Below are 17,048 nucleotides of genomic sequence, written 5' to 3' on the forward strand. Positions count from 1 at the left end.
GGGAAAAATGAGGCAGCCTGAAATCACAGCAGATGGATGTGGAAGGAGTTGGGATTATACTGGAAATAAGTTTTTCAAGAGGGATTGGCCAAAGGCAGATTCTTGACATCCTTCCTTGTCTAGGCAGTAATGTGCTGCAAATGTGTGAAGAGAGCTCCATGTTGCAGCTTTACAGATCTCAGCAATCGGTACTGAATGATAATGTGATACCGAGGATGCCATGGTTCTTACTGAATGCACTTTCACTCGTTCCTGGAGAGGAAGGCCTGCTTTTTCATAGTAGAATTCGATACAGTCTGCTAGCCAGTTGGAGAGTTTGTTTGTCCACTGCAACTCCCAGTTTGTTTTTATTGAAAGAAACAAAGAGTTGGGTGGATTTCCCTATGGCTTGCAGTGCGGTCTAGGTAAAAAGCAAATGCACATTTACAGTTCAATGTGTGTAAAATTCTCTTGCCCTGGTGAGAGTGAGGCCTTGGGAAAAAGGTTGGTAAGACTATAGAATGATTCAGGTGAAAGTCCGTTACCACCTTGGGAAGGAATTTAGGGTGAGTACGGACGACCACTTGGTCATGGAGGAACCTGGTATAAGGTGAGTATGTGACAAGTGCTTGTAACTCACTAACCCTTTGAGCGGATGTAATGGCTAGGAAAATAACTTTCCATGTAAGGAATTTAACATCACAGGAGTGCAAAGGCTCAAATGGGGAGTGCATGAGCCTTTGCAAGCTAAATTAATAGAGAAAACAGTACAGAAACAGCTAGCTGAACATCTAGACAATAATAACATACTGTACCCTTCACAACACGGCTTCCGAAAACACTACAGCACTGAGACATTACTTCTCTCACTAACAGACAACATACTAAGAGGTTTTGATAACAGTAAACATTATATCCTTATAATGCTCGACTTATCTGCAGCCTTTGATACAGTAAACCACAAAATACTACTAAAAAGACTTGAAGAAATTGGATTATGTGACAAAACAATAAACTGGTTCAGATCCTACCTAAACAACAGGTTCTTTCAAGTCCAGATAAAAAACACATTATCAGAAAAATTTAAACTTGAAACAGGAGTACCTCAGGGTTCAGCGCTGTCTGCTACCCTCTTTAACATATATATGCTACCCTTATGTCATCTGCTGGCAGGCCTAGGGATAATACATTACATTTACGCAGACGACATTCAATTAATTCTACCAATAGACGACACAATTGAAAAAACATTAAGTCTAGCTAACATGTACCTAGACATAATTAAACAACTACTAAACCAGATGGAACTGGTTATCAACATTGACAAAACTGAATTCCTTCACCTTGAGAGAAAACATACTAAAATCATTCAAACACCGATAACCCTAAGAAATAACCAAAAAATTGAGCTAGCCGAAAAAGTAAGGAATCTGGGAGTAATAATGAACCCAGAAATCAACCTGAAGCAACACATATCTATAAAAGTAAGAGAAGGCTACGCAAAACTTGTGGTCCTCAGAAGATTGAAACCATTACTCATACCTGCCCACTTCAGAACAGTATTGCAAACACTTATCTTTTCTAGCACTGACTACTGCAACGCACTCTTACTAGGACTCCCAAGCACATCGATAAGACCACTCCAGATACTTCAAAATACTGCAGCCAGAATAGTAACGGGAAAAAAGAGAAGGGACCATATAACCGAAACTCTAGCAGACTTACATTGGTTACCCATCGAATACAGGATAAAATACAAAGCCTTATGCACCATACACAAACTAATATATGATAAAGAAGCAGACTGGCTAAACACAGCCTTACAAGTACACGTTCCACAAAGAAACCTCCGCTCAGCAAACAAAGCACTACTAACAATCCCTTCAGTAAAGTCAGCAAAATTAACCCAAGTGAGAGAAAGGGCTTTATCATTGGCTGGGCCCATACTATGGAACACGTTGCCACCCGAACTCAGATTACAGAATAATCGCAAAACTTTTAAGAAAAATCTAAAAACATGGCTCTTTAAAAAAGCCTTCACTAAAGAGTGTGGAGGGTAGAGAATGAAAGTACAAGGTAATGCAGATGAGAATGAATTTAATCAATCCTACTTTTAAGAAGTAATATTTCAAAGCGATAGTAACTCAATAATATACCTGGACTTGACCAACATTACTCAAATAATGATTTTATTTATGAAATTGTAACCAAACTTTATTGGCACCTATTAGAATGTAAGATATCCTACATTTACTTACCTTAGTCTATGTGCCTATTTGTAAACCGTTGCGATGGTATATAACTTAGCGATGGTATAGAAAAGTTTCTAAATAAATAAATACCTTTAGGTCCCATTCGGTAACTGGTGGCCATAGAGGGGGCTTAAGTTGTAAAAGGCCCCTCATAAATCGACTTACAAGGGGTTGTGTTGTTACCAGGGCATCCCCTACTCCGTTGTGGTACACTGAGATGGCACTGAGTTGTGAACATACTGAGGAAGTTTGGAGACCAGAGTCTGAAAGGTGCCAGAGATAGTCAAATAGAGATGGAGTGGGGCAGGAAAAGGGGTCAATACCTGTTTGCGTGCACCATGTGGTAAATCTTTTCCACTTAGAAAGATAGGATTTTCGTTGGAAGGCTTTCATGAAGCTACAAGCACTTGAGAAACCTTAGTTGAAAGATTGAGCGGTTGTAGGATCAGGCTTTCAACATCCAGGCTGTGAGGGACAGGGTCTGAAGGTCGGGTGGCGTGACATGCCGTGGTTCTGAGTTATGAGATTGGGCGCTGTGCCCAGGTGAATTGGTTCTCGGATGGAGAGGTCGAGAAGCATGGAAAACCAAACTTGTCAAGGCCAATACGGGCCTATGAGTATCATTGACCCTGTGTCCTGTTGTCTTTTCATGAGAGTTTTGCTATCAGCGGTATCGGGGGATATGCTTATAGGAGGCCTGTGTTCCAGGGGAGAGCGAAGGCATCCATGGCTAACGTATTTTGCTGCCTGCGCAGGGAGCAGAATCTGTCCACTTTGAGATTCAGTTCAGAAGCAAAGAAGTCTATTGGTGGTTGACCCCAGCGTTGTAAGAATTTGCTCGTTACCACAGGATCTAGAGACCACTCATGGGGATGGAACTGTCGACTGAGGCAATCTGCTATTACATTCTGTATGCCTGCCAGATAAGTGGCCCAGAGATGCAAGGAGTATGCAAGGATCCAGGCCCAGATCTGCGCAGCTTCTTGGCAGAGGAGATAAGAGCCTGTGCCTCCCTGTTTGTTCAAAGTACCACATTGCAACTGTGTTGTCTGTTTGTATGAGAACAGTCTTGTGTGAAAGGCAGTCCTTGAACGCAAATACATAACATATGGCTCGAAGTTGTATGAAGTTGATTTGAAACGTTGCTTCGAGTTGTGTCCAAGTCCCTTGAGTTTGAAGGTTGTTCACATGAGCTCCCCAACCCAAGTTGGATGCATCTGTGGTTAAGGTCACTTGAGGAACTGGTTGCTGGAAAGGTAGACCTGTCAGCAAGTTGGAATTGTTTGTCCACCAGAGATGTGAGAGATGTAGCTGGTTGTTTACTTGGATCTGGGAGGAAAGAGGTTGAATGGCTTGTAGCCACTGAGATTTCAAAGTCCATTGAGTTATTCTCATGGCCAGCCTGGCCATAGGAGTGACATGGACCATGGAAGCCATGTGGCCCAGCAACGTGAGGAACTGATGGGCTGAGGCTGTTTTCCTTGTGCGCAGAGATGTCACTAGTTTGGAGAGTATGTCTGCGCGGTTGTTGGGAAGGAAGGCCTTTGCGACTGTGATGTCCAAATCTGCTCCGATGAAGGTAAGGAGGTGAGATGGTTTCAGGTGGGATTTCTGGTAATTGATGAGAAACCCCAACGAATGTAGCAGATTGATAGTGAGCTTTAGAGCTCCTTGCTTGGAAGGTCTCTTGATTAGCCAGTCGTCCAGGTACGGAAACATGTGTATGCTGTTTTTGCGTAGATGGGCCGCAGCCACTGCTAGGCACTTTGTAAATACATGGGGTGCCGAGGCAAGTCCAAAAGGCAAAACCCGGTACTGAAAATGTTGATGTCCCACTATAAAGCACAGGTAGTTGCGGTGATGTGGGAATGTGTGCATAAGTGTCTTGAAGATCCAGAGAACAGAGCCAGTCCCTTTGTTGTAGAAGGGGAAGCATGGTGCCTAGGGACACCATCCTGAATTTTTCTTTCTGTAGAAATTTGTTGAGATTGCAGAGGTCTAGGATGGGGCAGAGGCCGCCTGATTTCTTTGGAATTAGAAAATAGCAGGAGTAGAACCCTCGGCCCTGCTGTGCAAGGGGAAAGGTTTCCACAGCCCTGGCGCTCAGTAGGGTGGACAGTTCTGACTCTAGAAGACTTGTGTGATCTCTTCGGATACACAGTGGATTGAGTGGTGAATCCGGGGGATACCAAGAGGAACTGGGTTATGATGGATATTACCCATAACTGGGTTATGATGGATATTACCCATTGGTTGGTTGTAATGCGGTGCCAGTTGGTGATAAAGTGGTGTAGCCAACCTCCTACAGGCAAGTCTGATCTTGGATTTATAGAGTGGCTGCTGTTCTCTGGACAGACTTCAAAACCCAGAGGCTGGGCCCATTTGCGGGGCTGGCTGAGATCTGGATGTCTTGGCTTGTAGTGGATGTTCTCTCTGAGGTGGTTTGGCTGGTCTCACATGAGATGTAGGTGGGTAGTACTTGCGTGAGCAATAAAAGGGTCTTCTAGGGTCCCTTCTCATGGTTTTTCGAGCAGAGGAGGGAGTTTCAACCGTCACTGTGGAAAGTTGACGCAGACTATCATGATCTTTTAGTTGAGCTACTGCATCTTGAATCTTGTCGTCGAGGCGATTATCTCCGGTACACGGGAGATCAGCGAGCTTGTCCTGGATGTCTGTTCGCAAATCAGATGCCTTAAGCCAGGCCCACCTTCTGGCACTGATTCCTGTTGCTGATAAGCGAGACGCCGTCTCAAAGGAATCATATGCAGCTCTAACCTCATGTTTTCCTGCCTCAAGGCCTTTCTGCAGAATGGCAGTGAGGTTTTCTTATTGTTGTTGAGGCAAAGAATCCGCTATCCCTTGGACCTGCTTCCACAGGTTCCTCTGGTATTGTGTAATGTATAATTGATAGGCAGCTATGCGTGACACTAACATAGAGCCCTGAAAAACCTTTCTGCCCAAACCATCCAAACATTTCTGGTCCTTTCCAGGAGGAGCTGAAGAATGTGGGCGTAGTCTTTTGGCCTTTTTCTGTGCAGATTCTACTACCACTGATTGGTGGGGTAGCTGTGGCTTCTGAAACCCTGGAGTGTGCTGGACTAGATAGGTTGCATCTGTCTTTCTAACAACTGGTTGGACAGTGCAAGGGTGCTCCCATAGGCGATGTTGCAGATCCAAGAGCACTTCGTGGACTGGTATGGCTATAATTTCTTTGGGGGCATCTACAAATTGAAGGACCTCCAATGTCTTATGATGTGTGTCCTCCTCGGTGATTTGGTCAAAAGGGATGATTTCTGACATTTCCTTTATAAAATTAGCAAAGGAGAGGTCTTCTGGAGGAGATGGCTCTGAGAGTATCTCCTGTGTAGAAGTGTCGGTGTCAGCATCCTCCCATGGATCATATGGGGTCTCTGGCTGAGATCCCGAGGGAGGGAAAAGACTTGATGCTCCAGGATGTGCAGGCATCGATGGAGGCCTCGATGGAGGATGTGGTGGAACTAATGGAATTTTAGGCGGCATTGATGGCATCCGCGGGCATCTTGATCCCGAAAGCCCCGACAGACCAGGAACCGGTTCCGTCATTGGTGGAAGTGGAGCTGGAACAAGACTAGAGTCCATGCCTTCATCTTCCGAGGACCCTCAAATGGGTATCGGGCGTCTCGGAGACTCAGTAGGTCATTTTGGTACCGATGGCCCAGGCTGGGTCGGAAGGGCACCGATGAGTTTATCCAGGCTACAGGGATTATGGCATGCTGGGCATGCTCAGTGTGCCAGTCAAGAGTTCTAGAAACTTTGGTAGAAAAGTTTTCCATGATAGGGCTCCATCTGCTGCTGTCACCCACATGTGAGGACTACCATCCTGCTTGTCCTGGGAGAATGTGCCCGAGGAGTTTGAACTTGGTTTTTCGGGTTCTCTGTGGACTTCCATTTGAGCTGTTGGACAGGGCATTGCTGAAGGATCTCACCCTAAAAGTGTTTTTTCTGGTGGCGATTTGTTCTGCCAGACAGATTTCAGAGTTACAGGCCTTGTCCTATAGGGAACAATTTCTGAAGATTACAGATGAGAGGGTATCTTTGCATATGGTTTCATTTCTTTCCAATGTGGTGTCTTCGTTCCATCTGAACCAGACAGTGGCGCTCCCCACTTTTCCGAATTGATCTTCGGAAACTCCAGGCTTTCAGCAGTTGGATCATCTGTTTGTCTTGTTCAGAGGAGCAAAGAAGGGAATTAAAACTTCTAAGAGTACAATTGCTTGTTGAAGGAAGCTATATTTTTGCCCTTTCTTTCAAGGGTCGGAAGATTCTGAAGGCGTTATGAGCTCACTCTACTAGGGAGAAGGCAGCCTTCTGGGCTGTCAGCTGGTATCTCCTCAGATCATCTGTAGGGCGGCAACGTGGTCTTCTCTACACAATTTCTCCCATCATTACTGGTTGGATGTTAGAGTGCCGGGTCAGTAGATGTTTGTCAAGAGTATGTTGAGAGCAGGTCTTTCGAATGCCCACCCAGTGTAAGGGTGCTTTGGTACATCCCACTTTTCTAGACTGATCTGGGGTACAAACAGGAAAGGAAAATTGGTTCTTACCTGCTAATTTTCATTCCTGAAATACCACAGATCAGTCCAGAAACTCAGCCCCTTATCTGCAAAGGACCATTCTGAATGCATTAACAAAATTGGATCACATTTCAGTATATTCAGAGCCTATAGGATGACCAGGTTTGGTCGGTTTCCTTGGGGTTAATGTGGGCCTCCAGTTCAGGGGGCTCCAACCTTGGTTTTGATGTTCGTCCTGATAAAGAGGGGGGAAGTTTGGTTTTAAATTTAGTTTGGCTTGGGTACAAGTTAATACTGAGGGGCTGCAGGTGGCACTCTCGGATATGTAACAGTGCCTCAAAGTTTTTGTGCTCTGCCTCCATCTGCTGGTAGGGATGCAAAACCCACTTGTCTGGACTGATGTGTGGTACTTCAGAAATGAAAATTAGCAGGTAAGAACCAATTTTCCTTTATCAGAGTACATTCATGTGCAAGGCAAACATAAGTCCAGTTACCAACTATGTGTGCTACAACCAGTGAGAGCACCTTTAAGTGTTCCCACCAAATCTCTAATGTTGTTATGGAAATTCAAGTTTGAAACTTTTTATTATTATTGTTTGATCATATTGTATTTAACAGTGCTTATTTGATGTTGTTATGATAATACACATTTGGTATGTGATGTTGAACTTCCACATTCTACTGAAATAAAAAAAATTAAAGAAAAATTGAATACAAAAGGAAGTGGAGACTAGTTCACTCTTCTCAGTCTAGTCCAAACGTTCATGACCTTATTCAACAGCAACAATTTAGAAAACTAATCCCAAACCCTACCCCCACCCCTTCTCACTCCAGGAGTTTCCATCAGTTCGCAATATACACTTTAGTAGGGCTTTAAGATCATGCTAGGTCCATCCGATCAGGAATCATTCAATATCAAGTTCCTTGCTTTAAATAGTAGTGATTGCAAGTACTGGTTCCAAACTTTCAGGAATGTTTTCCATTTAGACATGTTTGTCTTTTCAACATACTTTTCAAGCATGCAAGTCTGATAGAGGGAATTTCTTCAAAATGTCAAAGAACTTCATAAAATATATCCAGAGATAAATGGTAAATGCTGGAGGCGATGTGGTCAAATAGGCACTTTCTTTCATATATGGTAGGAGTGTCCAAAGGTGATTGATTGGGATATGACATTGAACCTCATACAACAAACCACAGGGCTAACAGTTTCCAGGGAACCTAAAGTTTTATTATTAAATATCCTAGTCCCAGAAATAGTCTCACACCTTTCATCTTTGTTAAGTCAAATTATCGTGGATGCTAAGTGAGAAGTGGAAAGGTGTTGGAGGAAGTGTCTTCTCTCCATGGAAACACAGTTACAATCCCGAACGGAGAAAATGTAATATGGAAAAACAGTACTATGACATGAAGAAATTTAAGAGTATCTGGGCGCCCTTTGAGCAGTGGAAGCGTAAAAACACAAAGTTGTGGATATATGTTTCCTTTTCTCTGATCAAAAGCTGTTTATGGGAACCTAATCTATTATCATCATCAAAGAGCAAGCTCTAAATATAGCTGGGAGGGATGAAGATGGGGAAGGAAATTAGAGCTTACATTATTATCACTTATAGCTGGTCCCACTGTAGAATCTAACATATTCCATTCTAGATTCATTTACTTTACAGTAGAGTTCATTTCTGTAATGACTTTTATTGCATTGGAAGAAACTTGGGTCAGACCAATGTTATTGAATGGATAATGTTTATTTAAAAATTTCAATAAAGTTTAAACTGAAAAAACAAAAGTCATCAAAGAGGTTGGTTCATCGCTTAACCCAGGGGTGCTCAAACCGGTCCTATGAGCCCCCCCAGCCAGTCAGGTTTTTAGGATCTAATGAATATGCATGAAAAATATTTGCATACATAGGAGATAGTGCATGCACATAAATCTCATGCACATTATTAGGGATATCCTGAAAACCTGACCGGCTGGGGGGCCCATAGGACCGATTTGAGCACCCCTGGATTAACCAACATTGCAGAATAGACTTCTTTGCCAAGTTAAAAAGCCTTCCTAGTCCATAGCTTAGTAAATTTATCTCCATCAAAAAGAATAACTTTGGGATCCCTAGGCAACTGTACCCTAGTGACTGTTCAAGTGATCTAGAACTTTTCCCCAAAATGTCAAAATCAATGACAAAGCCCAAGCCTGATGCCCCAATGTTCCTAACTGTTGGCATTTAACACATTGATCCAACACAGAGATTTTTCCTAAGTGGGCTAGCTTTTGAAAGAAATGGTATCTCATAAGAAATTTATATTGCATCGCCCATAGGACAACATTACCAGTAATAGACTTTATCCTGGCAAAACATTTGGCATACTGCAAATTGGACCTATGTCCAATTGTTGCTTCCAATAAGAAAATATTTTAGCATTGTTTGGAGCGTTCTTCTTTTTCAACAAAGATAAATAAAGGGAGGAGATGGTATGGAAATAAAAAAAAACAAAACCACACACTGATCTCCATCCCACAAAAATGAGCCAGAATCCAATCTGAAGACCAACGTTGATGTAATAGTAGCTATCAGTAGCTCTGACAGGTTTTCATCTCCACAATGTATGTTTTCAGCTCTGAAGAGCCATGTGTCCAGGTCCTTTGAGTAAGAAGCAGGGTCATCACCACAAGCCAGGTTCGCATAGGAGAAAGGAAGAAAGACAGGGTGCCATAGGTCTGCAGCAGGAAGTAGCAGGAATACACCTGCCAGGACAGCAGTAGAAACATGAGGACATGGACTGGTACAGATGAGAGTCGCTTGGTACGGAAATGGGAGCAGAAGCTGTGACCTTGGCAACGTAGCAACAGGCACCAACACAAGTAAACCATCAAAGGAAAGTTAAAGAATGCCAGCTGGAAAACAGAACACAGGTCAGTTAGCACAGTTAGTATGCAATTGCTTTAAAATGAAAAACTGTACCATGTACTATTTCACCAAAAATACTTTAAAGTCGTTATGTTCAAAATTCCTTAAACCACTCTCCTTAACCTTAATAAGCAGCCATGTTATTGAGATTACAGATTACTTGACAGTTGCTGGATATGAATAGTCCATCTTGTTATGTCTCACAACTAACCCCAGACGATACACAAACCAATCTAATCTCACTACATATGAGCTCATTGCCGATACTGTTCTAAGATAACTGCCCCCTACAGATTCAAGGAAAAATATAAAGAACAATAAAGCTTTTAACGTGAAGAGGGTGAATATTACCACCTGATATATTTCAGAAATACTGCACAGTACATAGAATGCAGACTCCTTTTAAACTATTATTCTGTAGACTCATGGAAGTCCATATTCAGCCGCTGGCCAGCTAGCAAAGTTAACTGGATAAACGTATCCTGCTAACTTTGCAGGGATATTCAGGAGCACAGGCATGCTGCAGGATATCCCTGGCTATATTAAAGCTATTCAGTTGTCCTTAACTTATCCTGCTATATTAGCCCCATAACACTGAAAATCAGCATCTATCTGGCTAACTTAGTTGAACAGCTGACTCCACCCCAGAACTGGCTATATTGAAGAGTGGAGCTGCACTATTGTATATACATCCAAAGTAAGCTGGATAAGTTTATACAGCTAACTTTGCTATCCGGACTGTGTCTGAATATAGTTGTTCAGCTTGGAGAAGAGACAGCTTTGGGGGGATATAACAGAGCTCTTTAAAATCATGATAGGTCTAGAAAGGGTATATGTGAATTGGTTATTTACACTTTCAGACAAATGGACTAGGGGGCACTCCATGAAGTTAGCAAGTGGCACATTTAAAATTAATAAGAGAAAATTCTTTTTCACTCAACGCACAATTAAGCTCTGGAATTTGTTGCCAGGGGATGTGGTTAGTGCAGTTAGTGTAGCTGGGTTTAAAAAAAGTTTGGGTAAGTTCTTGGAGAAGAAGTTCATTAACTGCTATTAATGAAGTTGACTTAGGGAATGGCCTCTGATATTACTGGCATCAGTAGCATAGGATCTTTTTAGTGTTTGGGTACTTGCCAGGTTCTTGTAGCCTGGTTTGGCCACTGTTGCAAACAGGTGGGCTTGATGGACCCTTGGTCTGACCCAGTATGGCAAGTTCTTATGTTCTTATGTGTTAAAGATAATTAGGATTTGTAGGTTTTCTGTTTATCCTGGAATTAACAATAAAATCCAATAAGCAGGATATTGGTTTCCCAATAAACAGACTAAGTATGATGAAATACATATGGAGAAATTACTACTTAATCAGTGGGTTATGCATCTCTATAGGCAGATGGAGATGAAGCAAAGTTGACATCACAGTATATATACCCCTGATGTGACATCAACCTGCCAGTATTCTCTACAAAAGGCAACTATGGACAAACTAACAAAATTTGATTATTAACAAATAACCATTCCAGCACTCAGCCCACAGGAAAACACTGAGCTCAGACAAAGAGTGTAATAACACTAATCTAGGAACATGAATGACACTTACCAGTACTCCATGCAACACACAGCCACGCAGGAGGATCATGGTACAACCATTCGGCAGCCAAGGATGGGAAGTTGGATTCACTTGTCTGTACTAAGGAAAAAGAAATTATCAGGTAAGTAGTAGTTTCTCTTTTCTTAGCATACAGACAGGTGAATCCAAAACCTGTGGGATGTATCAAAGCTACTCCTGAATAGGGCAGGAGGTTGCCCCTGGTCCAGCCAAAACCGCATGTACGAAAGCTGCATCCTCTCAGGCCTGAACATCCAGGCAATGATGCCTGAAAAAGGTGTGTAAAAGAGGACCACTTTTCAGTTTGGCAAATGTCAACAGGAGACAATCTAATCTCCACCCATGACACTGCCTGAGCCCTAGTGGAATGAGCCCTAACTTGACTAGGCAACAGTTGCTCAGCATCCACATATGCGGCCATGACTACCTACTTAATCCAGCAGGCTACTGTAACCCGTGATGCCGGCTCACCCTGCTTATTCCCACCATGGAGGTTAAACAGCCAGTCTATCTTCCTGAGAAGTTCAGAAACCTCTAAATACCTCAAGATATGCCTCTTGACATCCAAGGGCTGTAACAGGCGACATTCCTCCGCATCTCTTTCCCTGTCCAGAGATGGCAAGGAAACACACTGAATCAAGTGAAAATCCGAGACCACTTTTGGCAACAAAGAAGGAACAGTACGCAGTTGTATCACCCCTGGAGTCACTCATAGAAACAGTTCCTGAGTGACTCCAGCGATGCCTGTAGTTCAGATACTTGACGAGCAGAACAAATTGCCACAAAAACGCACAGTTTTTAAGGTCAGTAACCTCAAAGAAAGGTTAAGCATCGGTCAAAAAGTAGGGCCGTCTAAAAAATCCAGAACTAGATTAAAACTCCATACCAGTAACTTCAAGGGAGGACCTAAGAACATAAGAACATGCCATACTGGGTCAGACCAAGGGTCCATCAAGCCCAGCATCCTGTTTCCAACAGTGGCCAATCCAGGCCATAAGAACCTGGCAAGTACCCAAAAACTAAGTCTATTCCATGTTACCGTTGCTAGTAATAGCAGTGGCTATTTTCTAAGTCAACTTAATTAATGGACTTCTCCTCCAAGAACTTATCCAATCCTTTTTTAAACATAGCTATACTAACTGCACTAACCACATCTTCTGGCAAAAAATTCCAGAGTTTAATTGTGCGCTGAATAAAAAAGAATTTTCTCTGATTAGTTTTAAATGTGCCGAAGATGCTTCACTCCTTTCAAGAAACGGGTCACATCTGGATGATCCAACAGAGGCCCACTATTCACCTGACCTCAGAAACAGGAAAGAGTGCCACCTGTACCTTTAAGGAATTAAGGGCCAAACCTTTACTCAAATCCATCCAGCAAACATTCCAAAATGAGCAGGATCTTAACCAAATGAAGAAGAACCCCTTGATCTTCACACCAAGCCTCAAACGCTCGCCAAACCCACACACAGGCTAAGGAAATGGAGAACTTTCTCGCTCGTAGCAAGGTGGCAATCACCTCAGCAGAATATCCACACTTCAGCACCCGAACCCTCTCAAGGGCCATACCATAAGACAAAATTGATTCGGATCTTTGTGAAGAACAGGCCCCTGCCGTAGCAGATCCACGTGTACCAGAAACTGGAAGGAAGAGTCTACCAGGAGCTTTCGCAGATCTGCATACCATGATCTCTTGGACTAATCTGGTGCCACCAGAAGCACCATTCCTCTGTGCCTCTCAATCTTCCGAACCATTCTGCCCAATATGAGCCATAGGGGAAAAGTATACAGAGCTTGCCCTCCAGCCACTCCTGCATGATAGCATTGATGCCCTAGGACTTTGCATCTCTCCTGCAACTGAAAAATCGAGGAACCTTTGCACTGCAAGAAGTCGCCATAAGTGGAAGGCCCCAGCGATCCACTATAAGGTGAAACGCCTTGTTTGATAATTCCCATTCTCCTGGATTCAGACTCTGTCTGCTGAGAAAGTCTGCTCTCATATTGTCTTTTCCTGCAATGTCGAGATCTCCTGAATATGCACTTCCGCCCATTCCATAAGTTGAGCTATTTCCTGCGATACTAGTTGGCTCTTGGTTCCTCCCTGCCTACTGATGTATGCCACTGTTGTTGCACAGTCATGACATTATCCGGACTGCTCGACTCTGCAACCTATCACTGAACAGCAAGCATGCCACCTGGACCACACAGGCTTCCAGCTGATGTTCCAGAGAGACTCTTGTGCACTCCAGCGCCCTTGTGCTGTCAGTTCCAGACAGTGAGCTCCCCAACCCTGGAGGATCGCATCTGTTGTGAGTACTAGCCAGTCCGGTTATTTTAGGGAAACCCCTTTCTTAGATGATCCGCTTTTAACCACCACTGTAGTTGAGAGCAGATCTCCATAACATGTGGAGCAGAATCGAATAATCTTGAGACTGTGGGCTCCAATGAGACAGCAGTGTGCGCTGAAGAGGACACAGATGCAACCTTGCCAATGGCACCACCTCCGTAGTCACCGCCATCAATCCAAGCATCTGAACTTAGGACCACACTGTTGGGCATACTGTATTCGTCAATAGACACACCTGTGCCATCAGTTTCTGAATACGGCCCTCCAGCAAGAACAATCTGCACTGTTTCATGTCAAACTAAACACCGAAATACTCCAATGACTGTGATGGCTGAAGATTGCTCTTGGCAAGGTTCAAGACCCAACCTAGCTCCTGTAACAAGGAGATCAACTTGCACGAGACCCAATGGCAGAAGAAGACCAATAGGCCCATCCAATCTGCCCAGCAAGCTTTCACACTTATTTTCTCATACTTATCTCTTACTCCGACTGCTGAGTTCATGGCCCTTATTGGTAACTTTTTGATTCTAATTTCCTTCCACCCCCGCCATTGATGAAGAGAGCAGTGTTGGAGCTGCATCAAAATGAAGTATAAGGCTTAATGTTTGAGGGTAGTAACCGTCGAGTCGAGCAAGTTACCCCGATGTTTGTATACTCATACTGCTCAGATCAATGCCTTGTCAGATACTGTCTGGATGTAAATCCTATTTCTTCATTCCCCCTGCCATTGAAGCAGTGAGCTGCGCTGGATATGCATTCAAAGTGAAATATCAGGCTTAATTTGTTAGGGGTAGTAACTGCCACAATAAGCAAGCTACTCCCACGCTTATTTGTTTACCTATACTGTGCAATTCAGTCCTTGTTGGTTGTTGTCTGAATATTAATCCTCTTTTCTTCATTCTCCCTGCCATTAAAGCAGTGAGCTGCGCTGGATATACTTTCTGTTATGGTTTTGAGGTGTTTGAGTGAATTCTTGGGAACTGTGGGATGACCACGCCCACGGGGAGGAGCCCCGTGAGGAGCCACAGTACTAGGCTAGACTCAGGACACACAAACACAGAGTTCTGTCTTTTATTATACAGCTGATGCATACCACCAGAGGTGGCAGTCCAGGACCCGTCTCACCAAGATGGTATAGGGAAATCCAGGTGTAGGTTCCCAGCGCAGCAGAGCTGTAGATGAGACAGACTGAGAAATTAGATTTCTCACTAAGTTGTTGACTGTATGGGTGAAGATTCCAGCAGGCAGAAGTAGTTGAATGCAGGCACTGTACCAGGGAGAGCTGGCCCTCGAAGAGCGAGTACCTGATCCCAGATAGGCACCTGAAAGAGAGCAGAGGGCCCCCAATGAGTGGGCACCCAAGGTTATTGAAATACCCCGAAGGGCAGAGAGAGCTTCCAGCGGTAGCAAGGAAGCAGCAGAGTAGGTCAGACCGAAGGCTTTCCATCCATTCACGATCCGTATCACGATCCTTGCTAACTTGATGAGCTAGCAAACAAGGGCAGGCTAAATCCCCGGATGGCGTGACGTCACTTGAGGGGGACGCCCCTGAGGTTCCCGCCATCACGTGGGTAGCGCGCGTGTGTGTGCACCCTAGGAGGCCCTTAGGAGAAACATGGCGTGAGGCTTTGCCATAGCCGTTCTTGGGATGCCGGAGAGGGCGGAATGCAGACGCGGTGGTAGCCATTTTCCCAAGGCTAGCGGGGAGAGCAGAGAAAAAGGTGAGGCACAAAGGTCAAAGCTGTCTGAAACCGACTGATTAAACGCTTTCCAAGTGAAGTAATGAAAAGCACCAGTTCAAGTACAAACCCCTGAGGCACTCCACTGTTTACCCTTTTCCACTGAGAAAATTGACCATTTGATTCTACTCTGTTTCCTGCCTTTTAACCAGTTTGTAATCCACAAAAGGACATCACGTCCTATCCCATTATGGTTTGGGCATCACGCCCAGAACCTTTTCCAAGGTTATGGTGGTGGTGGCAGTGGAGTTGAGAAAAAATGGGATCCTAGTACACCTGTAATTGGATGATTCAGGTCAAGAATCTAAAAGAGGGAATGAAGAACAGAGAATTTACATTCAGACAACAACCAACAAGAACTGAATTTCACAGTCTGGGTAGACAATTAAGCGTGGGAGTAGCTTGCTTGTTGCGGCAGTTACTACCCCAAACAATTAAGCCTGATATATTTATAAATGATCTGGAAAGTAATACGATGAGTGAGGTTATCAAATTTGCAGATGATACAAAATTATTCAGAGTAGTTAAATCACAAGTGGATTGTGATAAATTGCAGGAGGACCTTGCGAGACTGGAAGATTGGGCATCCAAATGTCAGATGAAATTTAATGTGGACAAGTGCAAAGTGTTGCATACAGGGAAAAATAACCCAAGCAGTAGTTACATGTTAGGTTCCATATTAGGAGTTACCATCCAGTAAAAAGATCTAGGCATCATAGTGGATAATACATTGAAATCGTCGGCTCAATGTGCTGCAGCAGTCAAAAAAGCAAACAGAAGTTTAGGAATTATTAGGAAGAGAACGTTGAATAAAACAGAAAATGTCATAATGCCTCTGATTTGCTCCATGGTGAGACCACACGTTGAGTACTATGTACAGTTCTGGTCACATCTCAAAAAGATATAGTTGCACTGGAGAAGGTACAGAGAAGGGCGACCAAAATGATAAAGTGGATGGAACAGCTCACCTATGAGGAAAGGCTAAAGGGGTTAGGGCTGTTCAACTTGGAGAAGTGACAGCTGAGGGGGGGATATGATAGAGTTGTTTAAAATACTGAGAGGTCTGAAACGAGTAGCTGTGAATCGGTTATTTACAATTTCGGATAATAGAAAGACTAGGGAGCACTCCATGAAGTTAGCAAGTAGCACATTTAAGACTAAGCGAAGAAAATTCTTTTTCACTCAATGCACAATTAAGCTCTGGAATCTGTTGCCAGAGCATGTGGTTAGTGCAGTTAGTGTAGCTGGGTTTAAAAAAGGTTTGGATAGGTTCTTGGCGGAGAAGTCCATTAACTGCTATTAATCAAGTTGATTGAGAGAATGGCCTCTGCTATTACCTGCATCAGTAGCATGGGATCTTCTTAGTGTTTGGGTACTTGCCAGATTCTTGTAGCCTGGTTTGGCCTCTGTTGGAAACAGGATGCTAGGCTTGATGGACCCTTGGCCTGACCCACCATGGCAATTCCTTATGTTCTTAACAAAAACATGGAACTCAGAACTGATAATCACATCCCAACATTGCAAAATGCAGAAATCGCTGATGCTCTAGCCAGATGGGAATATGCAGGTATGCCTTGGACAGATCCAGAGACATCATGAACTCCGCAGACTGTACTGTCATTATCATTGAATACAAGTTTTCCATGTGAAAACAAGTCACATGCAAATAA

General features: G+C 43.6%; 1 protein-coding gene across 4 annotated transcripts in view; it reads right to left on the minus strand.

Moving 5' to 3' along the window:
* Window positions 1-7,642: 7,642 nt before the first annotated feature.
* Window positions 7,643-17,048, minus strand: part of TMEM62 (transmembrane protein 62) — a 144,870-nt gene continuing 135,464 nt past the window's right edge. For 2 of the 4 annotated variants that reach the window (XM_029598680.1, XM_029598682.1), the window contains one exon: window positions 7,644-9,676. In XM_029598680.1, coding sequence (XP_029454540.1) covers window positions 9,353-9,676 — 324 coding nt within the window. In that variant the 3' untranslated portion in view covers window positions 7,644-9,352. Of the gene's footprint in view, window positions 9,677-10,806; window positions 10,958-17,048 lie in introns of those variants that run through there. The other 2 variants (XM_029598681.1, XM_029598684.1) reach the window with 2 other exon arrangements.

This window comes from Rhinatrema bivittatum, chromosome 4 (assembly GCF_901001135.1).
Source record: "Rhinatrema bivittatum chromosome 4, aRhiBiv1.1, whole genome shotgun sequence".
Classification (NCBI taxonomy): domain Eukaryota; kingdom Metazoa; phylum Chordata; class Amphibia; order Gymnophiona; family Rhinatrematidae; genus Rhinatrema; species Rhinatrema bivittatum.